At 51.1% G+C, this 25,327-nt stretch overlaps 1 protein-coding gene across 1 annotated transcript in view; it reads left to right on the top strand.

The window, feature by feature from the left end:
* LOC146788619 (uncharacterized) overlaps window positions 1-25,327 on the top strand; it is a 1,185,638-nt gene that overhangs the window by 679,322 nt on the left and 480,989 nt on the right. The window contains exon 38 of the mRNA XM_085635786.1: window positions 2,144-2,272. Coding sequence (XP_085491912.1) covers window positions 2,144-2,272 — 129 coding nt within the window. The remainder of the gene's footprint in view (window positions 1-2,143; window positions 2,273-25,327) is intronic.

Here is a 25,327-nt window from a genome sequence, read left to right as displayed (position 1 = left end):
CCCCAACAATGCTGGTACGGGCCGTACCCAGGCCTTTAGAACGTGGGTACGGGTCGTACCGCCATTGTTGGGGTGACGTAGGGGTGGGCGTGGTACGACCCGTACCCACACTCTTAAGGCCTGGGTACGGTGCGGACCCCAATGGGGTGGCGTAGGGGTACGCACCGTACCCATGCCTTCAGAGCGTGGGTACGGGTCGTACCACGCGTACCCCTACATCACCCCAACAATGCTGGTACGGTCCGTTCCCAGGCCTTTAGAACATGGGTACGGGCCGTACCGCCATTGTTGGGGTGACGTAGGGGTGGGCGTGGTACGACCCGTACCCACGCTCTTATGGCGTGGGTACGGTACGTACCAGAATTGTTGTGTTGCCGGTTCGCGTCAACATCCACTTCCGTTGTGGCGGACGCAGGCGTTGCTGGACACGCCCTCACCCCCTCGAAGTGACCAGGCCCTGAAGGTCAGGTATGTCCAGGGCATGTATGATTTGTGACTTGGGTGGGGGTTCTGTGTCCTGCCCCTTCCCCCCCTTTGCCCCTGGGTGTTGGTCTGACCTTCTGCGGCGTCCGCGTGGGTTCCTGTGGAGCAGGTGGACTGCTATGAGGGCCGGGATGACACGTAGGTTCGGGTCCATGGCTGTCCGTCGCGTACAGGTGCTCCTTGTGCGTGTCGTCCTGATTTCCCGGCACTTTTTGGCAGCCGGAAAATATTGTCCGTGTGGGGTGACGTCGGTACGGATCGTACTTCCTGGTTCGTGAAACGCAGACTGAAGGCGTCCCGACGTCACTTCGGCGCTTTCCCGGATCACATTTGTATGTGTATTTTCGGCGGTCGGTGTTTTGTACGATTCGTACGGAAATAGTGTTTCCATACGAATCGTACTTGCATATTTGTAATGTTTTTTTACCGGGTACGAGTCGGACGGAGAAAATGCTCCGTCCGACGGTTCGTACCCGGTTTCTCCAGGATCGGAATCGGCACCAAAATGTCTATAAAAACTAATTTTAAAAATAAAATAAAAATATTAAAATGAATATTAAAAAAGTAATATATTAAATTTAAACAAACAATGAAAATTAAAACATTTCTGAAAATTAAAAATATCACAATAATATTACAAAGTTTAATAGAAATGAATTGCAATATTATTTCACATTTAAAATAATTCCCTTAAAAAGTAGTTATTAATAAATTAAATTCATAAAATAAATGTAGTTATACACATATTTTACAATACTAACATAAATATACCTTGTGCATGGAAATGTAGGGGGTAACCCCCCCATGGACATAGACCCTTTCCCCACACAGAAGGGGCCCGCAACGGGCCCCAGAACCCAGCCTCCGCCTGCCTGGAACCGCCATGGAAAGGCTGGCTGACGCCATCATTGTAATCTGGTGGGCGGGGACTGCCAGGCACCGCCGCCATTTCACCCATACTGATCTCTCCGCCAGGCAATTGTGACGATTGCCGTGGCGGAAGCTTGGAGGGCAGTCTTTGTGAGCGTCGCGGTCACTGAGCGATTCCCCCCTGCCATCCTAATCTGGCGGGGGGAAATGAGAGCTAGATGGTGGATGAACCGCCACCGCCGTCCCGGCGATGGCGGTCCCTCCGCCATCATAATGAGCCCCATAATTGCTAGTGGGGAGATCATACTGACCAAACTCTGCTGGACAGATAAGCAGAGAGACATAATTATTCACTGGGGTTCTGCAGCTGTGCAACTGCCCCAAGGACTTATTTTACCCAATAGAAATAGAAATTACATTGTGTAGTTCACCCGTCAAAGCATAATATGTCTGTAGAATCAAATAGCTCCACTCAAGCAGAGTAATGTCTTCTCTAAGTAAACTCCAAAGCTCCAATTCACAAAGATTTTGCTATAACTTGCTTATACTTCAAGAGTAAGACACACCTAGTCAGACACAAATCCTTATGCATTGCGTCACCAATGAGTATCTCAATAGAGAAGGGAATGCTGAAAATGTTGAGCTGAGCTTTAGTCAATATCTTAGATTGAAAATGTAATAGGAGGAATCAGACTAAAGTCATGGGCATTGAAAGTTCATGATTAGTCTGCACTCAGATTGAAGAAGTCATAAGGTAGGAAGCCTTAATCAATTTCCATTCTTCTTACAGATATCAATGAGTGTTCCAGTGATACTTTGAATACCTGCTCCGAGACCTTTGGAATTTGTTCCAATGTTGAAGGCTCCTATCGCTGTATCTGCAAGCCTGGGTTCCAAGGAGATGGTGTGAACTGTGCAGGTGAGGACAAGAGATTTAGGGCACTGGTGAAATACAGGAAGGTTTGTTAGATCATCACATACCTCTTGCCTCAATGCTGTCTGCGTTAAATCACTATCATCTGATTTGTGGTTGTGTGGTGAAAAAGGGAAAAAGAGAAATATTTAGTAGTTTATTAGAAAGAATATTTGGCAGTTTTAAGGAAAATCGTTGTGCTCCTGCTACCACTGCTTTTATACTCTAGATGCGTGCTTTTGACTTGCTTTAGAACACGTGATAACATATAATGGGCACACTATCTTTTATGATTTGGCCAATGTTTTCGGTGCACCACAGTATCAGTGTTATGTTTGTTTGCTTACAGTAATGCTGTTTTCAAACTTTTCCAAAACTGAATGTTTCATACATTCAAATGCTAGAATCTTCCCCGTCATTGAGGTGGAAGTCCCACAGTAACCATAGAGGATGTGGTGTAACTGCTTGAACGGCTGACGTGAAGGCTGGGGAACCGGGTTTGAGTCTAGTGGGAGACTCAACATCCTGTGATTCTGGGCAAATCACTTCATCTATCCGTGCCTAAAAATGAAAGCTCCCATCTGTAATGCAACTTGGGCTCATGTAGAGCACTCCGATACCTTTAGGCTGTGTTCGAGCTATATAAAACTCACCAAAAATAAAAACCATAATAAGTGGTGTAAAGATAAGCACTGAACAGGTAGCTTAAACAAGTGACTTTGCTTGTTTTAGAAAGAGCAAACTCCAACCAATCAGAGATCAGCTCAGGAATCAACCTTCCTCTCTAGGGCCACCATACCTCTGATTTCTTACCACGCCGTGAAGACAGACTTCCTAAACTCTGCCCAAATACTTCAATCAGACAAATGCTTTCTCAGCAATCTTTGACCTTTGACTGAACTCCAACTAACTCCAATGAGAAGATAACATCTTGGTTGTCAGAAAAAAAAACTTTTAGTCTTTGCAAGCCCTGTGGTAAACTGAGAATGTTCTCTGACGGCCCACATAAGAAATGCTGACATTGTCTGCATCCTGATCATAAGCCACAGGAATGAAAGCATTGCTCTTGAACCTGACTGCTTTTGTGTCAAGCTACCAGAGTGTTCAGCACAAGTTAATTGCAAGCATTGCCGCACAATTTCCTCAAAATTCCTCATGGACAGTGAGGCAAGGCTTCTTTTGTGGGCACAGAGAAAAAAGCAAAGGAAATTCCATTATCTGGAGATAAAGCAGATGGAATACCAGCTCCCCCAAGGGAAGCCCACAAAGAGAGACACGAAGAAGAGGATTCCATTGGAGAATCTTTGAAAAAAAGTTCAAAGGTTCACAATAGTAAGAGTCCATCTTCATTGACTAAAAACTAGTAAAAACATTAATCGGCCTCTCTGGCAGTGAAGGAAACCAAAATCAGGTCTGAACCTTGCACTCCATCAGAGAAGGCAATTACTTCACAGAAGGCGTGAAAATATCTTTATTGTTTGGTTAGTTAAAACCTTTACAATGACATGAAACATTTGCATAGCATCTAGTGTTTAAAATTGCATAGCAAATAAAAAAACATGTACAAATAGCAAGGGTAAAATTAAAAAATTGGCCCTTGTGATGTTTTTGGTCAACTAAATAGCAAGGGCTTACTTAAATCGCCTTCTGGGTGCTTGTCGGAGGGATGGGTGAAAACAGAATCTAGAGGAGGCCGTATACAGTTCTCAATTGTGGCTTTTATTGAGATTTGTTGTGATCGTAAACAGTGAGGTGGTTATCTCCTAAATTGTCAGGACGGTATCTTCTTCTTCTTCTTGTCGGGTAGGCTTCGCCCTCTGGATGGATCTCCCCAGGATACTCAAAAGAGAGAAAGAGTGGTGGTAAGTTATCAGAACCTAAGTCCTTTCCTATTTCTTATAATCATCACCACACCCAGTGGGAACCGTGCTTTACACATTCCTTGTCGTAATAGTGCTCAATTGGGGGGGGCAGGGAGTGAGGGATCCTAAGAACTGTTTAATAAACGGAAATCCAAGGATGTCTTCCTTCGTTATATGTGGGTGTTTATCTTTTCCGTGTACCCCATGCAATGCAGAATAGTCCATAAACAAATATTCTTGAGGACAAAAGGAAAAACAAACTCATATCCCTTGTGATTCAAGTCAATGCTACTCTCATGGCTCTTCCTGCAGGTATTTGACCGACCAGCCCCTCCCGTGGCTGGTATCCCTCTCTAACCACTTCTTCAGTGATCAATCTCTCCCCAGACCTCCCCTCAGCCCCGTTCTGTCCACTTACAGCCAAAGCCGCAACTCTCCTGAGTTCCGGAGGCACACAGTCATCGCCTGGGGGCGTCCACCAGTCATCGCTCCAAACCTCCGGTTCGTCATCCGAGGCGGCGTACTTCTGTGTCTCGATTTCTGGCTCTGCGCTTTCTCCAAATCCTCTTGGCCACTGTGAATTATTTTGCGCCTTCCTCTCAGTGTCTTCCGATTCTTTGCGTCTTCCTTCCACTTCCGCACTCCGCCCCTCTTTTTTTTGCTAGAGTTTCCTTTTCCGGGTCCAGACCGCTTCTCATTGGTATACCCCAGAGGTGGAGTCCTCGTTGTTCTTCATGGGAGAAGGCGTGAGGATAGGTTTAACCCTTTGGTTGCCTTTCCCATGCTCGTCGTTTGAACCCTGCATGACGTTTTGTCGGGGTTGACGGGGCTCCCATCCTGGCTCCGCCTGACATCCCTCTTCCCTAACTTTCTTGCTTGCAAGACAGTAATCAATGGGATACCTAGAAAAGTAGTCAGTATTTTTTTTCCCTTTCGATGATGGGTAGAGGATCGAAAAGTTTGAAGGGCCAGGAACCATCGTAAGATACGATCATTGTGTCCTTTATTTCTAGAAAGCCATTCTAAAAGAGCTTGGTCCATGAACAAAAGGAATTCCCTACCCTCAAGATAATACTTTAGTGATTCAACAGCCCATTTGATGGCCAGGGCCGCCTCCTCAATGACGGCATTCTTGCACTCCCTAGGGTGTAGTTTACGACTAATGTAGATGACTGGTCTCTCTTGTCCAGGAGTGTCGACCTGGGATAATACTCCTCCTATGCCATTATCAGAGGCATCGGTTTGTATATTAAAGGGTTTACTATAGTCTGGCTTAAGAGAACAGGTTTAGTGGTAAGGATTTTGGTACAAAGACGCCTGGAACAGGTAGATGAAGTTAAAGTTACTCCTTTATTACGGCCTCCACTCTGGAACCTCTAACATGTCGCTGTCAAGCACAGCTCACAAACTCTGCCAGTCAGGCTGCCTTGTCAAAATTCCAAGGCAGCCTCTGGCCCAACTGTAGGAACATTCCAAAGGGTAGAATAAGGAAGGGGGGCAGAGAGAGAGAGATAGAGGGAGAGACCAAAGAAGGTACATGGAAATACAATAGTGCAACTGGTGAAATTGGGTGAATTAAAGGGGGTGGATTATAACAGATTTGTTTCAGTTGTTCGAAGGCTTGCCTGACAATGGAGGATGGGTGTTTGAGGTCTTTTTCTGTATGAACATCTTCCTTTAAAAGGTTAGTTAAGGGGTGGCTATGTCTGAGAAGGCAGGAATGAATCTCCTTTAATAGCCCAAGATACCCAAGAAGGCACGTAGATCTTTACAGGTTGTTGGGAACAGTATTCTAGTTATGGCCACCACTTTCTCCTCCTGTGGTTTATTATAGCCTTCCCCTAGGAGATACCCGAGGTATTTTACTGAACGTGCAGCCAGATTACTTTTGGCTGGGTTTATAGTGAGGCCTTCATCTTTGAGGGCCTCAATCACCTTCCTAAGATGGTCTAGATGAAGGTCCCAAGTGTAACTGTAGATGACTATGTCATCTATATACGCTGCCGCAAAGGCTTGCTGGGACTTAAGGATCAAATTCATAAGCCGTTGGAACGTGGCAGGAGCCCCGGGCAGGCCAAAAGGCAACACTTTGAAATGGTACAAACCCCCAGGAGTGGAGAAGGCAGTTTTCTCTTTATCTTGTTCCCTTAGGGACACCTGCCAATAACCCTTACGAAGGTCTAGGTTGCTGATATATTGAGCCTTTCCTAGCCTCTCGATAATTTCGTCCACCCTGGGTAAGGGGTAGACGTCAAACCATGAGATTTTATTGACCTCCCTAAAATCAATGCAAAACCGGATGGAGCCATCCGGTTTTCGAACGATTACTTTTGGTGAGTTCCATTCGCTTTTGGAAGGGTCAATGATTCCCATTTTTTTTTTTTTTTTTTTTTTTTTAAAAGTTTTTATTGAAACAATAAGTCAGGTACAAGCATGGGCCTACAACCACCAGGGCCGGCCGCTAGATTCAGAAAGGATCGTACATTAGTTAAGGCAGTAGGCGACTCCTGGGGCCCAGCCCCGTAAATGGCTCAGGATAGCTCGAAAGAAGCAGGAGACATACATTTAACATAAATAACAACTAAAAACAAAAGGCGAGGCATAAGGGCAAAAAGCGTGGGTCAGGCTACATCCGGGGGACTTTACTCCAAACCTTCAATTAGCTATCAACAGGAGGGAGTACTGAAAGATCGGGGGGGGGTAACGGGAGAGGAACATCTATATTCGATTATTACAACCAGTTGCAAGGAACCATCAAGGGTCAGGGGGACAAGGCAATATCGGTGTCCACTAGGGGGGGCGTACAGATACCCCCACGATACGCGTTCCATTGCCCCCAAATTCTACCCCATGCCCCGGGTTTACCGCAGGCCACATACACAGTCTTCTCCCTGAACATACACCAGTCCATGTTCTCCTTCCATACTGACACGGTGGGTGGCCGCTGGGAGCCCCAAAGCTGCGCAATATCCCTCTTGGCAATCATGTATCCCAGGGCCGCCCAACGAGTCTGAGCCGCGTTATAATCATTGGGCTCCCACACATTCAAGACACAGCGACGCACCTCCGGCAGCAGCGCAACCCCGGTGACTTGTCCCATGACCCCATGAACCCGACGCCAGTATTCCGCCACCTCCCGGCACTCCCAAAGGATATGGAGAAAGGTGGCACTGAGCCCACACCCCCGCTTACAGAGCCCATCTTCCGAGAAACCCATCGAGACCAGACGGGGGCCCGTCACATACACCCGGTGGAGAATCTTTAGCTGGACCAGGCGGAGACGGGCTGGAATGGCTACTTCCTTGGGGGACGATAGTGCAGACTGCCAGTCCTCGTCGTCTAATTCCACCCCGTCCCCCGTCCACGTCTCCCGAAGGCGCACCAAGAGGTCAGCCCGATTATTAATGAGTTTTTTATAGATTAAAGAGATAGTACTGTCGGGGACATGACCATCGAGTATGCGGTCCTCGAGGGGCGAAGAGGCAGGGATCTTGGTCCCCTCCCTAAAGACAGAAAGCAGGGCGTGCCGAACCTGGGCGTATCGGAAGAACTCCTTTTCCGTGAGTTCGTATTCGCTCTGGAGCGCCGCGAAGGTCTTAACCGCGCCCTTCATCCATAAGTCTCCCACTCTACTGATGACAATCGTGTCCCAACGGTCAAACCCCTTCGTTGTCCAGAGGCTTCCCAGTCGGTCGGAGGCAAATAAAGGAGTAGCACATGTTAGTCGCTCACTCCAGCCCATGGCTACATTGGCCGCCTTCCAGATCCGTACCGCGATCTTAGTAGGGCCCGTCAGGGTCCGTCCAGCCGAGCGGGAGTAAAGCGCCCTGTTATAGTTCCCACCGGGGAGCAAGAATTTATCCATCTCATACGCCGGATTCAAGCCAGGCGCATACGTGGCATGGTTAATGGCCGATAACTGCGAGGCCCAATAATACCTGCGAATGTCGGGAAGCGCGATGCCCCCATCGTACCAGGGGAGAGTAAGCTTGGCCAGGGCGATACGCGCCCGTCCGTCCCACACCAGTCTCCTCTGCAGGCTCTCCACCTCCCGAAAGTAGGCCACTGGAATGATGTCGAAGGAGTTCTGAAGTGCATAGAGGAATCTGGGAAGGGACATCATTTTAAACAATGCTGCCCGACCCAGTGGGGACAAGGGCAGCCTACACCACCGCGCCGTGTCTTCCCTCAAACGCCGAAGTGGAAGCAGGAGATTGTGCTCATAGCGAGCCACCGGGTCCAACGAGACGTGTATCCCCAGGTATTTAAAGCCGGACAGAGATATTTGAATCGGAAGCCGAGGCGGCAGGAGAGGGGGGCCACCGGAGATAGGATAGACACAGGATTTAGACCAGTTAATCGTGAGACCCGAATTTCTCCCGTAGGAAGTCAGAACATCGAAAAGAACGTTAAGCGACTGCCGCGGCGAGGTAAGATACAGGAGAATATCGTCAGCATATAACGAGACCCGATCCTCAAAGCCCGGGGCCCACCGGATCCCCCTGATCGAGGGCTCCCAGCGGAGCCAAGCAGCGAGTGGCTCCAGGGCGAGAGCAAAGAGCAGAGGGGACAACGGGCACCCCTGCCTCGTACCCCTACCGAGAGCGAAGGGCCGAGAGACCCGCCCATTAACCACCACCTGAGCCATGGGTCCCGTGTAGAGAAGCTTCACCCAGCCAAGAAATCCCTCCCCAAAGCCGAATTTGGTCAAGGCAGCCCAGAGGAATGGCCACTCGATGGTGTCGAAGGCCATCGTGGCATCTAAAGAAACCAGCACGGCCGGTTCGGAGAGGTATTCTGCCCTGGCGAGGGCGCCATGGAGACGCCGCAAGTTGAGGGCGGTGTTGCGATGCGGGATGAAGCCGCATTGATCAGGATGAATCAGATCGCAGATGACGCCCAACAAACGATTGGCAAGGACTTTAGCCAGGATTTTAGGCTCTGCATTTAGCAGTGAGATGGGCCTGTAGGAGGCACAGCGGTCCCGCGGCTTACCTTCCTTGGGGATCACGACTATCGTGGCCAGTCGCTGGTCGAGCGGAAGGGAACCGGCCTCAAGGGACTCCTGAAACATACGACGGAGGAAGGGCGCTAGTTTATCCGGGCGCAACTTATATAATTCGATAGGGAGACCGTTGGGACCCATGGCCTTGCCCGAGCGAAGGGATCGAATCGCAGTCGCTATTTCATCTACCGACAAGGGAGCGTCCAGCTGCTCACGGTCCTCGGCAGACAGGCCGGGCAAAGCAATGTCCCTCAGTAGAAGGCAAGAGTCTTCCTCATCCCTATCAGTCACCGGGGAGTACACGGTCCGGAGGTGGTCGGCAAAACATTCCACAATCTCACCAGGCTCAGTCACACACACTCCATCCGAGACACGCAACTCCGGGACCACCCGATTCACTCTCTCCTTCTTGTCCAGCCACGCAATCAGCTTTCCCGCCTTGTCCCCGGCATCATACAATCGACCCTGCTGCTCCCTATACATAGTTTTGGCAGCATCAGTGACAAGAGATCTGTATTCAAACTGTTTCAGGCTGAGGGCGTGGAGCCCGTCCGGAGTGACACCCGCGTCCAAGGCCGACTCCAGCCCCGAGATGTCAGTCTCCAGCTTCACCACCGCCTCACTCCTGAGCTTCTTAGCCACCACTATCTGGGAGAGGGCGTGTCCGCGGATTACGGTTTTAAGGCTTCCCACAGGGACATTGCAGACAACACCGACCCCTCGTTTTCAAGAAAGTATTGGTCCATAGCCTTAACCAGACTATCGCGAGTCGTAGGGTCTCGCAGGTACCACGGGTTAATGGGAGCGATCCGCCCTGCAGACCGCGACTCGGTGTCAAAGAGAAGCCACAGCGGGGAATGATCGGAGATACCCCTCGCCAGGTGCCTGACCTCTCGAATTCGACCCGTCTGCGCAGCGGGCATAAGGAAATAATCTAACCTAGAAAGACTCCCATGTGCCCCAGAGTGAAAGGTGTATTGACATTGGGTCGGATGCATTAATCGCCAACTATCCACCAGGCCGAAGGTCTCCAACAGACCACCTAGCCAAGCCTGGGCAGCGGGGAGGGCCCTGGGTGGGTGACGATCCAGGTCACCCGAGACCACCGAGTTAAAGTCCCCGCCCATAAGCAAAAGACTGTCCGGAAGTTCAAGCAGCATTCGACCCAAGTCCGCGAAGGTGGAGTTCTGGAGGCCCGGGGGGACGTAAACTGAGACCAGGGCAAGGGGATGCCCCTCCCACCTCCCAGTCAGACAAACATAATGCCCTCTGTCATCTGAGACTACCCTGGTGATCTCCAACGGAAGTGAGGATCGCAGGAGAATGCCCACCCCCCTGGAGCCAGTTGTGAAACCAGAGTGAGCCACCAGGCGGTATCCCCCCCTGTTCATTGCATGGCAGACATTACCAACCAGATGCGTCTCCTGGATAAACACCACATCAGGAGTCAGACGACGCAGATACTGCAGTACTACACCCCGTTTGATACGGTCCCCCAACCCATTGACGTTCCATGACATCAGCTTCAACCCGTCCCCCCCCATCCCCTCCAATAGATCAAAGGTCCCCCCGCAAGTAGCTCAAGTCCCAAAAGTGGAAGAAAATCAATACCTCGCCCTGCAAACAAAAAACACACGACAAAACAACCCCTCCTTCCCCCCCACCCCCCCCAACACCCAACTCCCCCCACCCTGCACCCCTGCGGGCCAAAAAACCCCCCCAACTTGCAGTGTGCCTGTCGCCCAACTAACCCCAGTCTACAAAAAGACCCCGGAGGAGGAAAGGGACCCGTCCCCGCCCGCCCCCCGGACAGGTCCTAGCAAAACACACTGAAACAAAGAAGTACAACCCAGCTGAGCAGTGCAAAATGGCAAAATCAAGGACCACGAGTCACTCCAAAGGGGACCCGTCACCGTTGGCACCTGCAGAGGGCCCGGGACGGCCACCTCTGTCCGGTAGCGAGTCCAGCCAGTCACTCACGGCCACAGGAGAGTCAAAGAAGGCAGTCCGATCCTCATGTTCCACTCGGAGTTTGGCAGGGTAGAGCATAGAGTACTTTAGGCCCAGCTCACGAAGACGACGTTTCACCCCCTGGAATCCCATCCGCTGTTTCTGGACAAGTTGAGTAAAGTCCGGATAAAAGTTAATGGATGAGTTCTCATGTCGAACCGGGCCATGGACACGTGAGGCCTGCAGAATCGCATCCCGGTCTCTGTAGTAAAACAGTTTGGCCACGATAGGCCTCGGGGGGGCCCCCGGCCGTGGCCGCCCGCCCGGAACTCGATGAGCCCGTTCAACGGCAAAGAATTTACTCAAGCCCGCAGGGGTCAGCTGTTGGAGGATGAGTTCCTCGACCAGGAGGTCAACCGGGCGGTCGTCGGAGGACTCCGGTACGCCGATGACACAAATGTTGTTGCGTCGGGCCCGTCCCTCGAAGTCCTCCAGCCGCCGGGCCATCTGATCATTGACCACCTTGATGTCACCAAGCGCGGCCTGCAGGCCCGACACATCCGCACCAAGGGTGGAGGTCCGCGCATCGAGAGTTTGAACCCTCTCGTTTGTTTTGGAGAGATCCGCCCGTATTAAGGTGACATCAATCGCCACCGTATCGATCTTGCGGGCCAGGGCCTCGTATTGCGTGGCGATGGTCTCCCTGATGCCATCAATGGCGCCCATGATATCCTGCAGGGAAAGTTCCGAAGAGACGGATGTGCCCCCACCGGCGGCGTCTGAGGGGGGACCGGCCGTTCCAGGGGAGCCTCTGCCCTGAGTGTAGCGGTCCATGTTGTTGGTCTGGACCGATCCCCCACGGAGGGAGGCCTTAGTCTTACGCCCTCGGGGCCCCCCTTGCCCCCCATGTGGTCACAGACTCCGAGGGGGACCGCCGATCAAAAGTAGCTGAGGTACAGGCCCTGGAAACCAGCGCCTCACCCGAGGCAACAATATGGCGGTGCGGGGGGACCCAAGGCGATAGGCACTCTAGTGGCAGGTGGAGACAAAGCCTTGTGCAGAGTGTGAGAAGTTGGCCTGATATGTAGTGCTCACTATTCTAGTGATCACTGTGTATCATTCCAAACGACCCTTATTGATGATTGGTTGTAAGTCAACCTTTTTGACCAGCTATCCTAGTAGCGTGAATACGAGCAGTCTTTAGGCTAAACTCTAGAGGGCGTGTTAAGCCAGCTGTTTACCATCACATATACCCCTTGAACACCAAGTGAAAGGACACCACACAAGTTGTTATGAAAATAAAAGGATATTTATTTATAACAAGACTACCCTGGCTCTTTATGAGTCAGGGAGCTAAGCACACTACAAAACTCTTAGGAAAATACTTCAGTTGCACAATTTACACAAATGCCCGAGGGGCACGAGAAACCATCTACACTAACAGTGAAATGCGAATGGTTAGAGTCTGGAGGTACTGATTCCGGAGTGATCCGATCAGTGGGACTAAACGAAAAAGGAACTGGACACTTGTAGAGCGAACCTGCGATGGAGCACCGAGATGCTCGAGTTACCTAGCCCGGAGGCTGCGGCTGCGTGAAGTTCGGCAAGATGTCGGGAGTCCTCGTGTAGTCTCAGGAGCCTGAAAGAAGAAGTTGCTGGCAGGCGACCAGTGACGATGTTCGGAGCGATCCAAGCCTGGATCGGTGATGAAGGAAACCTGAAAGCAGAGGGGACTCAGTTCTCAACCGCTAGCCAGCGATCGTGTGGGTACCAGGAGGGTACCAGCTGAAGTCACCTCGACCAGGTGAGTGGGTGACGTCGGACTCGGCTGTTCCTCGGACCAGGAGGCGCGGCGGCGACCAGGATGGAGGGCGAGCTGTCCCACAAAGGTGTCTGCTGTCGATGATGCTGGGCCCAGGCAGGGGCAGCGGATCTTGGCAGTGGCAACCCAAGCGGGGGAGTCAAGATGGCGTCGGGAGTGGACCAGGAGGGTCCGTGGTACTCCTCTGTTGAAGGGGAGCAAGAGCCAGTCTGGAGCAACCAGACTAGTGATGAAACAATCGTGGTGCGTCGTGAAGAGGGCCACACGCCGGTCGGCAAGTGGTCAAACAACGCGGTGAACAACAAGGAGCGGAAGGGCCCCCACGCAGATCTCGGGGATGCTGGGGAGGCAGACTTCGAGGCTGGAGCTGCTCAGGGTTAGGGCTTCTCAAGCCCTAGGTGCACTCACTCGAGGGTCCCTCGGTGGGCGTGCTAGATAAGCGTCGTGCAGGTTCTGAAGATAGCCGGTCCCGCAGGTCTCGTCACACCTACGACTCTCAGCTGGGCTGATGAGGTAGGTAAAAGGTCAGAGATGGCAGGGACTCGGGTCTCGTCGAGCTGGGCAGTCTTGATCCGTAGGAGAGACTTACAGCAAACCGCAAGCGCTTAGATGGTGCCTGCTGGTGCAGGGTGGCTACTCCTTAGCCACAAGGGAGAGTCTTCAGAAATAGTCAAGGGTTCCTTTCGTGGAAAGTAGTTCGTGATTCGGAGTTATCCGATTATCTGATTATCCAATTTGGGAAGGGGACTCGCTCCTACCTTTATTCTAAGAAAAGGGGCTGGCCCGTGACTAGGTTCTACCTATGGGTGGAGCCAGGAGGGGGGTGGTTACACCCCTATCCTTTGTCCGGCTTCGCGCCAGCTCAGGGGCTGGTGTGCCCCCGAAACTGGTTTGAGCCGGGCTATGCACAGTGAGCACCGGGGTGCCACTTGCAATCACCTTCCTTTCAGCCCTGCCTACCTGGGATACACAAACCCTGTCTGGGACGGTGCTAACACCGCCCTCGACAGGAAGCCCTTTGTCCAAGCTCCCCTTGCTGGAAGGTCCCCCAGCAGCAGGAGGTCAGACTTGTGTCTGGTGGCAGCATCCATTTTGTGATGCTGAGGCTTGAGTCAACTTTAACCGGGGTTCAAGGTTACTTCCATGTCGTGTCCCTCTAAAAGGGGGGAAGGCTAACCCCGGCACCAGGGCTGGCGAGGGGTTCGTATTCCCATTCGTATGACACCTTACTCGACATGTATAGGTGATGCGAGGCCAAAGTTAGCAAATAACCGCAAGGATTATAATGCATTAAAAGTAGTTGGCCCGCGTCACCATGGAACGGCTATTAGGACTTGGTTCCGCAAGCCGTCGACGGGCTCAGCTCGCGCCAGAGCACCGTCCCACATGATTCCCTGCACTCTGCCTTCAGGATTGATAAGGCCTGCTATAGGAGTGACTGATAGGAATCCATGTGTCCATTTTAGGGTTTAGGTGTAGGAATACTACACCTACAGCAACGGGTGATTACACCACGTGGCCCCAGCTGTCGTGCAGCCAGTTGTGTCAGATTTGGGCGGCCATTCCAGGGGTGGCATAATACATGCTTCAGCCCCTGGTAGGCCCTGGGTACACCGATGCCCTGGATACCTGTGGTATGCTGAGACAGGGACTGACAAGGCGGCCCAGTTCCAATTAGTGGATGCACCTAACGTACATGTGTGTTAATTTCGAGAGAGAACAGCTAGGCTGTGGGTCTGATTGGCAGGCCCACAGCCGGAGAAAGTCGTAAACCAATGAAGCAAAAGCAAAAAATCTGGGTGATCATAGGATTGCAGACCCTACTCTCCTACATGACCCCCCCCCAAACTTTGGGACAATAAGCTAACCTTGACCAGGTGAGTCTTCTTGCTCTAAGTGGAAATACCTGGAGAGCCCATCTGCATTGCCATGATCAGTGCCAGGTCTATGCTCCACTGTGAAGTCCATCCCCTGTAGGGAAATGGACCACCTAAGTAGTTTGGGGTTTTCACCCTTCATTTGATTTAGCCACAAGAGGGGCTTATGGTCGGTCTGAATCTTGAAGTGAGTGCCAAACAAGTATGGCCTCAACTTCTTCAGGGCCCAAACCACAGCAAAGGCCTCCCTCTCGATAGCTGACCAATTCTTCTCTCTGGGGGTCAGCCTCCTGCTAATAAAAGCTATGGGCTGGTCATGACCATCAAAATTCAGTTGCGATAGAACAGCTCCCACACCCAGCTCCGAAGCGTCTGTTTGGACAATGAATGGTTTGGAGTAGTCTGGACTCTTTAGGATAGGTGCTGTGCACATGGCCTGCTTTAGGTCATCGAATGCCTTCTGACAGCTTGCTGTCCACTGAACTTTTTTTGGCATCTTTTTACTTGTCAGGTCATTTAGCGGGGTCACAAGGGATCCATAATTTCTGACAAATTTCCGGTAATAACCAGTCAGGCCCAAGAAAGCTCGAACCTGAGTCTGGGTGGTTGGAGGAGCCCAGTCCTGGATGGCCTGTATTTTGCTCTCCAATGGTTGAACCTGGCCTCCACCTACAAGGTGGCCCAGGTATACAACCTGTGTCTGCCCTATCTGACACTTAGTGGCCTTGATAGTGAGGCCTGCCTTCTGCAGGGCCTCTAACACTTTCCTCAGGTGGACCAGGTGATCCCCCCAGGTGGAGCTAAAGACAGCGATATCGTCCAGATACGCCGCACAGAAGTCGTCCAACCCAGTGAGAACTCGATTCACCAGCCTTTGGAAGGTGGCAGGTGCATTTTTCAAACCAAAGGGCATTACCACGAACTGATAATGCCCACCCGGGGTAGAAAATGCTGTTTTGGGCTTGGCCTCCTCAGCTAACCTGATTTGCCAATACCCAGCTGTCAGGTCAAACGTACTTAAGTAGTTGGCCGAGGCCAACCGGTCGATAAGTTCGTCTGCTCTTGGTATCGGGTGGGCGTCGGTCTTAGTGACCGCATTGAGACCTCTGTAGTCCACGCAAAACCTCATCTCTTTCTTACCGCCCTGGGTGTGAGGTTTCGGCACGAGCACTACGGGACTAGCCCAGGGGCTGTCCGAGGGTTCAATGACTCCCAGCTCCAACATTTTCTGCACCTCTGTCTTGATGCAGTCTCTGACATGATCAGGTTGCCGATAGATTTTACTCTTTACGGGCAGACTGTCCCCAGTGTCGACCTCGTGGGTACACCACTTGGTCTGACTGGGTGTCAGAGAGAACATATGTCGAAAGGATTGAAGAACCTGTTTACAATCCTCTTGTTGATGTCCAGAGAGGCTGCCACAAAAGACAACACCATCTACTGATCCATCGTCAGGGTTCTGAGAGAGCAGGTCTGGGAGAGGGTCACTCTCGTCCTCCTGTCCCTCATCTGTGGCCATGAGCAAGCCCATGCCCTCCCTGTCGACATATGCCTTGAGCCTGTTTACATGGAGCACCCTTTGGGGGCTCCGGGGAGTTCCCAGGTCTACCAAGTAGGTGACCTCTCCCTTTTGCTCAATGATCGTGTGGGGCCCAGACCATTTGTCTTTGAGTGCTGCTGGGGCCACTGGCTCCAGCACCCACACCTTCTGTCCAGGCTGGTACACAGTCAGGACAGCCTTTTGGTCGTGCCAAGCTTTCTGTAATTCTTGGCTCGCCTCCAGGTTTTTAGACGCCTTTTCCATGTACTCCGCCATCCGCGAGCGGAGACCGAGCACATAGTCCACAATGTTTGATGCCGGCTTTCTGAGAGGTCTCTCCCATCCTTCCTTTACCAAACAAAGGGGTCCCCTTACAGGATGTCCGAACAGAAGCTCAAAAGGGCTGTAGCCAACCCCCTTCTGCGGGACCTCTCTGTAGGCGAACAAGAGGCAGGGTATCAGGACATCCCATCTCCGCCGAAGCTTTTCAGGTAGCCCGTGAATCATCCCTTTTAGGGTCCTGTTGAATCTCTCAACAAGCCCATTGCATTGTGGGTGATAGGGTGTGGTGAACTTGTAGTTGACACCACATTCCTTCCACATAGCAGTCAGATATCCCGACATGAAGTTTGCACCTCTGTCTGAGACGACCTCCTTAGGGAAGCCCACTCTGGAGAACACTCCAAGTAGGGCCCGTGCCACCACAGGTGCCGTAGTGGTCCTAAGGGGAATAGCTTCAGGATACCTGGTGGCGTGGTCCACCACCACCAGTATAAACTTGTGCCCTGATGCTGTCTGGGGTTCCATTGGTCCGACAATGTCGATCCCCACTCGTTCAAAGGGTACCCCCACCACTGGTAGTGGTATGAGGGGGGCCTTTGTCGTGCCACCTGACTTACCACTGGCTTGGCAAGTGACACAGGAGCGGCAAAACTCCTTCGTATCTTCGGACATGTGGGGCCAGTGAAAGTGTGGAACAATTCTGTCCCAAGTCTTATTCTGGCCTAAGTGACCTGCAAGGGGAATCTCGTGGGCCAAGGTGAGAAGGAAACCTCTCAGAGACAAGGGGATGACCAGCCTCCTGGTCGCACCAGGTTTGGGGTCTCTTGCCTCAGAGTACAGGAGTCCATCGTCCCAGTACACTTTGTGGGTACCTGTGGCGTTCCCTGCAGCCTCAGCAGCGGCCTGCTGTCTGAGGGGTTCAAGTGAGGGGCAGTCTAACTGTGCCTTCCCCAGGTCTTCCCTGGAGGGTCCCCCTGAGCCCAGAAACTCAACCTGACCAGGTTCAAGCTCTTGCGGCTCAGTTTCCCTCAGTTCTTTAAGGTCAGCCTCCTCGGAGACTTGATCCACGACCTGGGGCAAGGGGGAAGGCGAAGCCTTACCCTTACTGCTCCTTTTCTTGGAAGGTGTCTGGTCCGTTCTTCCAGGATCCAGCACCTGTTCAGTGGGGCATCTTTTGGCCTGTGACCTGGTCACAGCAAGGACATGTGCTGGCAACCCTAACATTTCCATGTGAGTCCTCTGCTCCACTTCTGACCATTGTGACGTTTCCAAATCATTGCCCAACAGACATTCTACGGGGAGGTCTGAACTAACCACAACCTTTTTCGGGCCACTTACCCCTCCCCAGGAGAAATCAACAACTGCCATACTGTGATTGGTAGTGACGTTGCTGGCATTGGTCACTAGGTAACTGGTACCTAGCATGATCTGTCCGGGGTCCACAAAGTTAGGCGTCACCATGGTGACACTGGCACACGTGTCCCTGTAGGCCTGAGCCACTCTTCCATTTATCAAAGGTGTCTGCCTGTATTTGCCCAAAGTATTGGGACTGGCATCAGGGGACATATCCATATCCCCTGTACAGACAAGGACGGCCTGAGTGAGCGTGCCGACTAAGTCGTCACTCCCCTCGGTTCCCAAGGTTAACCCAACTAATGCCTTGGGAGGCGCACTACCACTGCTGACTGTACTAGGGGGCGCAGGTGCCTTAGGGGCTGCAGTGGTAGGAGTTTGCCCTCCTTTCTTGGTGCACTCACTAAACCAGTGAGTCTTACTTTTACAGTATTGGCACCACCTTTTTGACTGGCCTTCTTGAGTCTTCTTCTTCTGTGAAGCCTGACCCCCACCCTCTTTGGTTTGTTGGGGACCTGTCGAAGACTTCTGGTCATTTTGTTCGTTCTTGTTACCCTTTTGGTCTGCTTTCTTCTGACCACCCTGATTCTGATTCTGGTTCTGCTTGACCCTTGTTCTGACCCATCTGTCTGCCTTCTTTCCCAATTCTTGGGGAGAGGTCAGATCCGAGTCGACAAGGTGCTGATGCAACAATTGGTTCTGACAGTTGTTTAAAATCTGTTCTCGCATGATAAGATTGTACAATCCTGTGTAATCAGTAACCTTGCTACCCAGCAACCAGCCTTCCAAAGCCTTAGTGGCACAATCGACAAAGTCAGCCCAATCCTGAGACTGAATTTTCTGGGTGTCCCGGAACAGCACCCGGTACTGTTCCGTGGTTAAGCCGAACCCATCAATCAGTGTGTTCTTCAGGACTTGGTAGTTGTTAGCATCCTCAGCTCTTGTAGTGAGGAGCTTGTCCCTTCCTTTACCTTCAAAGGAAAGCCACAGTATAGCTGCCCACTGACTTGGGGGGACGCACTGGACAGTGCAGGCCCTCTCCAAGGCAGTTATCCACTTGTGGATGTCGTCCCCTTGTTTAAAGGGGGGCACTATTTTACTCAGGTGTCTAGTGTCTATACCCCTGTCTTTCTCTCTATTGAGAATGCTGCCACCAGCGGGATCTAACCCACTTAATTTCTGCTCTCGGGCCAAGGCAAGTCTTTCTTTGGCGAGGGCAAGTTCTTCCCGCTCGATCCTCAGATTGACCTCCCGCATCTTCGCTTCATGCTCCCTCCTCTGAGGGGAAGTCATTCCTCTCTGAGAAGGTGCCTGAGAGACATGTGTATGAACCGATCTGCCAGATCCTCTGGAGAGAGACCTAGCTCGTCCGTTCCCAAGGTTAAGCCTGCTTGAGCGTGGGCCCGGGGCTCCCCCAGTTCCATTCTCATGCCTGCTTAAGTTGGTCCTTGTAAGCCTGCCGACTACCACTGGACCTTTGTCTGCCTCGTCTCCCGATAACTCGTCCTCGTCCTCCTCCTCTGTGTGGAGGTCGAGGTCTGGGTCACCGAGGGATCCCTCTAAGGGGGGCATGTTCCCATCTGCACTGGGGGGACCTGGGTTAGAGGACCTCCTAGCATCGTACGCCTCTAAGAGACCTATCAGTATTGCGATGGTAGGGTTAGAACCCTGGTTTAGCTTCCTGGAGGCACACAGTTGTCTCATCTCCTTGAAGCTAAGAGTTGCATATCGTGACACGACCTGTGGAGGGTCACTGACCACTAGGGGAGTCCCTGCAGACTCTCCGTGGACCGACATGCTTTTCTAGTGAGGTGTAAGTGTTGCACCTACCTACACTATGGGTTTACCTACTGATCCCTTGCTAAGAGTTGTAGTCAGGGTGTGCTAAGCCCTGTTACACTACAACAGCCGGTTCAGTAGAACTCGGAGTATTCTAAGTTAAGTTATATGTACCTGGGTACTTATGTGATCTTTCACTGCGATATTCTTAGGATACGTGTGTGGTAAAACAACAGCAAGCTCAAATCCCAACCGCTGCTCACCAATGTGAGAAGTTGGCCTGATATGTAGTGCTCACTATTCTAGTGATCACTGTGTATCATTCCAAACGACCCTTATTGATGATTGGTTGTAAGTCAACCTTTTTGACCAGCTATCCTAGTAGCGTGGATACGAGCAGTCTTTAGGCTAAACTCTAGAGGGCGTGTTAAGCCAGCTGTTTACCATCACATATACCCCTTGAACACCAAGTGAAAGGACACCACACAAGTTGTTATGAAAATAAAAGGATATTTATTTATAACAAGACTACCCTGGCTCTTTATGAGTCAGGGAGCTAAGCACACTACAAAACTCTTAGGAAAATACTTCAGTTGCGCAATTTACACAAATGCCCGAGGGGCACGAGAAACCATCTACACTAACAGTGAAATGCGAATGGTTAGAGTCTGGAGGTACTGATTCCGGAGTGATCCGATCAGTGGGACTAAACGAAAAAGGAACTGGACACTTGTAGAGCGAACCTGCGATGGAGCACCGAGATGCTCGAGTTACCTAGCCCGGAGGCTGCGGCTGCGTGAAGTTCGGCAAGATGTCGGGAGTCCTCGTGTAGTCTCAGGAGCCTGAAAGAAGAAGTTGCTGGCAGGCGACCAGTGACGATGTTCGGAGCGATCCAAGCCTGGATCGGTGATGAAGGAAACCTGAAAGCAGAGGGGACTCAGTTCTCAACCGCTAGCCAGCGATCGTGTGGGTACCAGGAGGGTACCGGCTGAAGTCACCTCGACCAGGTGAGTGGGTGACGTCGGACTCGGCTGTTCCTCGGACCAGGAGGCGCGGCGGCGACCAGGATGGAGGGCGAGCTGTCCCACGAAGGTGTCTGCTGTCGATGATGCTGGGCCCAGGCAGGGGCAGCGGATCTTGGCAGTGGCAACCCAAGCGGGGGAGTCAAGATGGCGTCGGGAGTGGACCAGGAGGGTCCGTGGTACTCCTCTGTTGAAGGGGAGCAAGAGCCAGTCTGGAGCAACCAGACTAGTGATGAAACAATCGTGGTGCGTCGTGAAGAGGGCCACACGCCGGTCGGCAAGTGATCAAACAACGCGGTGAACAACAAGGAGCGGAAGGGCCCCCACGCAGATCTCGGGGATGCTGGGGAGGCAGACTTCGAGGCTGGAGCTGCTCAGGGTTAGGGCTTCTCAAGCCCTAGGTGCACTCACTCGAGGGTCCCTCGGTGGGCGTGCTAGATAAGCGTCGTGCAGGTTCTGAAGATAGCCGGTCCCGCAGGTCTCGTCACACCTACGACTCTCAGCTGGGCTGATGAGGTAGGTAAAAGGTCAGAGATGGCAGGGACTCGGGTCTCGTCGAGCTGGGCAGTCTTGATCCGTAGGAGAGACTTACAGCAAACCGCAAGCGCTTAGATGGTGCCTGCTGGTGCAGGGTGGCTAATCCTTAGCCACAAGGGAGAGTCTTCAGAAATAGTCAAGGGTTCCTTTCGTGGAAAGTAGTTCGTGATTCGGAGTTATCCGATTATCTGATTATCCAATTTGGGAAGGGGACTCGCTCCTACCTTTATTCTAAGAAAAGGGGCTGGCCCGTGACTAGGTTCTACCTATGGGTGGAGCCAGGAGGGGGGTGGTTACACCCCTATCCTTTGTCCGGCTTCGCGCCAGCTCAGGGGCTGGTGTGCCCCCGAAACTGGTTTGAGCCGGGCTATGCACAGTGAGCACCGGGGTGCCACTTGCAATCACCTTCCTTTCAGCCCTGCCTACCTGGGATACACAAACCCTGTCTGGGACGGTGCTAACACCGCCCTCGACAGGAAGCCCTTTGTCCAAGCTCCCCTTGCTGGAAGGTCCCCCAGCAGCAGGAGGTCAGACTTGTGTCTGGTGGCAGCATCCATTTTGTGATGCTGAGGCTTGAGTCAACTTTAACCGGGGTTCAAGGTTACTTCCATGTCGTGTCCCTCTAAAAGGGGGGAAGGCTAACCCCGGCACCAGGGCTGGCGAGGGGTTCGTATTCCCATTCGTATGACACCTTACTCGACATGTATAGGTGATGCGAGGCCAAAGTTAGCAAATAACCGCAAGGATTATAATGCATTAAAAGTAGTTGGCCCGCGTCACCATGGAACGGCTAGTAGGACTTGGTTCCGCAAGCCGTCGACGGGCTCAGCTCGCGCCAGAGCACCGTCCCACATGATTCCCTGCACTCTGCCTTCAGGATTGATAAGGCCTGCTATAGGAGTGACTGATAGGAATCCATGTGTCCATTTTAGGGTTTAGGTGTAGGAATACTACACCTACAGCAACGGGTGATTACACCACGTGGCCCCAGCTGTCGTGCAGCCAGTTGTGTCAGATTTGGGCGGCCATTCCAGGGGTGGCATAATACATGCTTCAGCCCCTGGTAGGCCCTGGGTACACCGATGCCCTGGATACCTGTGGTATGCTGAGACAGGGACTGACAAGGCGGCCCAGTTCCAATTAGTGGATGCACCTAACGTACATGTGTGTTAATTTCGAGAGAGAACAGCTAGGCTGTGGGTCTGATTGGCAGGCCCACAGCCGGAGAAAGTCGTAAACCAATGAAGCAAAAGCAAAAAATCTGGGTGATCATAGGATTGCAGACCCTACTCTCCTACACAGAGGTCGAGGAAACACCCCGCCACCTCAAGCGCTCCACCGGCCAGCCCCCTGAGGTCTGAAAGTGAAACCGAAAGTGGTCGAGCGGCCCCTGGCACCGAGCCGCAGCCGCTGTTGTTCAATTGCGACACGGCTCCACGGTTCACCTTCGCCCCGGGCACCTCCGTCGGGTGGGTCCCAAAAGTTCAAACAACGATAACTCAGGATTCCCAGGTCCGATTAAATTTCTGAAAAGAGATACGTGCTCAGCCGGTCGTCATCTCCCAGATTCCATAAACCACGTCAGGATATTGTCAGGATAAATTCCGAGGAGCAGCGAGGGTCCGGGGAGCCCTGTGCTCACGCGACCATCTTGGATGCGCGCTAGGCTCCTCCTCAATGATTCCCATTTTTAAAAATGATGTACCTCTGCTTCAATGGCCCCTCGTCGAGACTCCGGTATTCAATATGGTCCTAATCTTATGGTTTGGTCGTGATCCATATGGATAGCATGACTAATCAAGGGGTTTCTTCCCGGGGTTAAGGAAAACACCTCTTGAAGGGGTGTTAACTGAGTTCTCAGTTCTTGTTGTTGTTGGGGAGGCAGGTCTAGGTCTATGCTTTGGACAAACAAGGGATCAGGGGCCCCTATTCTCCCCATCATGGCTGGTCTGGGGCCCTCCCATTTTTTAAAGGGGTTAATATGGTAAATTTGGCTATTTCTCTTTTCTTTGGGATTTAATTCAAGTCAGTAGGTTACTTGATTAATAACTCTGTATGGACCCTGCCACTGACTCAACATTTTGTGTTCAGAAGTCGGTTTCATCACAAAAACCAAATCGTCAGTATTAAAACACCTCTCTTTAGCCCTTTTATCGTATTGTTTTTTCTGTGGCTCTTGGGCCTGTTCTAGATGGGTTTTGACTATATTCCTGATCTTATATAGCTGGGTCTTTAGAACCAACACATATTCAGGGAATGGCTTTGCTCCCTCGGGTTCTTCTTCCCATTCCTCTTTCACCATGTCTAAAAGGGTGCGGGTTGTCCCCCATACAACAGTTCAAACAGAGAGTATCCGGTGCTCTTCTGCTGCTTGGAGCGGAGAGCAAATAGGGCTAGAGTTAACATCTCTTTCCATTTCTGTGTCTCTAGCTCCAATAACTTCTTTAGCGTAATTTTTAGGGTGGCGTTATACCTTTCAACCAGGCCATCAGTTTGAGGGTAATAAGCGGCCGTTCAAATTTGTTTTATGTTCAATTGTTGGCAGACTTGTTTAATTAACCAAGACACAAAAGGAGTACCTTGGTTGGTTATAATTTCCTTTGGAAAACCGACCCTGGAAAAGATGTTAATCTTAACTTTGGCTATCTGGGTGGCGTTGGTTTGTCTTAAAGCTACGACTTTAGGGAATCTGGTTGCATAGTCCACTAAAACTAGAAAATATCTACACCCACTATGGGAAGGGAGAAGGGGTCCGATTATATCCATCCCTATTCTGGAAAAGGGTTCATCTATCCCAGGAAGGGGTCTTAAAGAGACTCTCATGGGCATAGCTCGACTGTTCTTTTGACAAATAGCACATTCGCTACAATATTTTGGAACCTGGTGGTATACTCCCGGACAATAGAATTTTTTTAGGATTGCTTTATCTGTTTTGTCTCCTCCGAAATGCCCACCTAAGAGATGGCTATGTGTCAAAAAAAGAACCTTCTCATGATATTGTTGTGGAACCAATATTTGTGGGGTTAAACTTTATCCACCTTTCCTATACAATAGTCCCTTCTTCACAAAAAATTGTGGACCTACTTGATTCGGATCTTCTTGTGATGAAGTGAGTTTCCAGGCTCCACGCAGGGTGGGATCTTCCTTTTGGTCTGCACGAAAGCCTTGATCACACTCCCATATTCCAGTTGTGGCTGATTGCGTCAGAGCTACCTGGACCCATTGTTGATCTTCTTTACTTCTCTTCCAGGGGATCCTCATCAATAGTCATAAGTATTAGAATATTCCTGGCCATGCGCGGGACCCCAGAAACACTATATTATATGTGCCCCACATATATATATCCATATATATACACATATATATATATATAAAAATTAGCAATTGCAGCCTAATAAACACCAGCGCTGAATCATGCTGTAAAGAATTTCCACCATACATGAAAAACCTGCATTAGAAACAGGAGAAACAACAACCAAATTTGTTTAGAAACTGTTCTAATGCTCAGCAAACAGTAGAAATTCTTATAAATCACTGAAAGCATAGGAAGCTCCCAGTCTGCATTGCAAATACCCAGTCTAACAAGACTGAAAAGCTAACCTGCAGCTGCATAGCAATAAACTGACACCGTGCCTTTAAGGCACTCCTAACCCCCAGCTTTCCATCATGCCTCAGGGGTGACAGTTAGGTCAGTTGTTCTTTCCGGCTCCTTCAGGAAGGATCCTGGCAACACAGCTCCACTCTTTTCTGCTTTTGGTCAGAATTTCTTTTCACTTTTCACAACTTTTATTCCTTACTTCGACGTCTTTCATCTTTTGAAGTAAGAAGCTGTCTTTTCTGACAGGTTTGGGTATTTTTTAACAACTTAAAATGCCATCTTTTTTTGACCCTTGCCCTTCTTGTGGTAAAAAGAAGGCCAAAACTGACTCTCATGAGGTCTGTATTCTTTGTCTACCAGAGGATCATGATCCTAAGACCTGCCCTCACTGCCAGAACCTTTTCCAGAAGAACTTTAAAGGACAGGGAAATCAT

Source organism: Triturus cristatus, chromosome 11 (assembly GCF_964204655.1).
Source record: "Triturus cristatus chromosome 11, aTriCri1.1, whole genome shotgun sequence".
In the NCBI taxonomy this organism is placed as follows: domain Eukaryota; kingdom Metazoa; phylum Chordata; class Amphibia; order Caudata; family Salamandridae; genus Triturus; species Triturus cristatus.
This window is presented reverse-complemented; position numbering and strand designations above follow the sequence as displayed.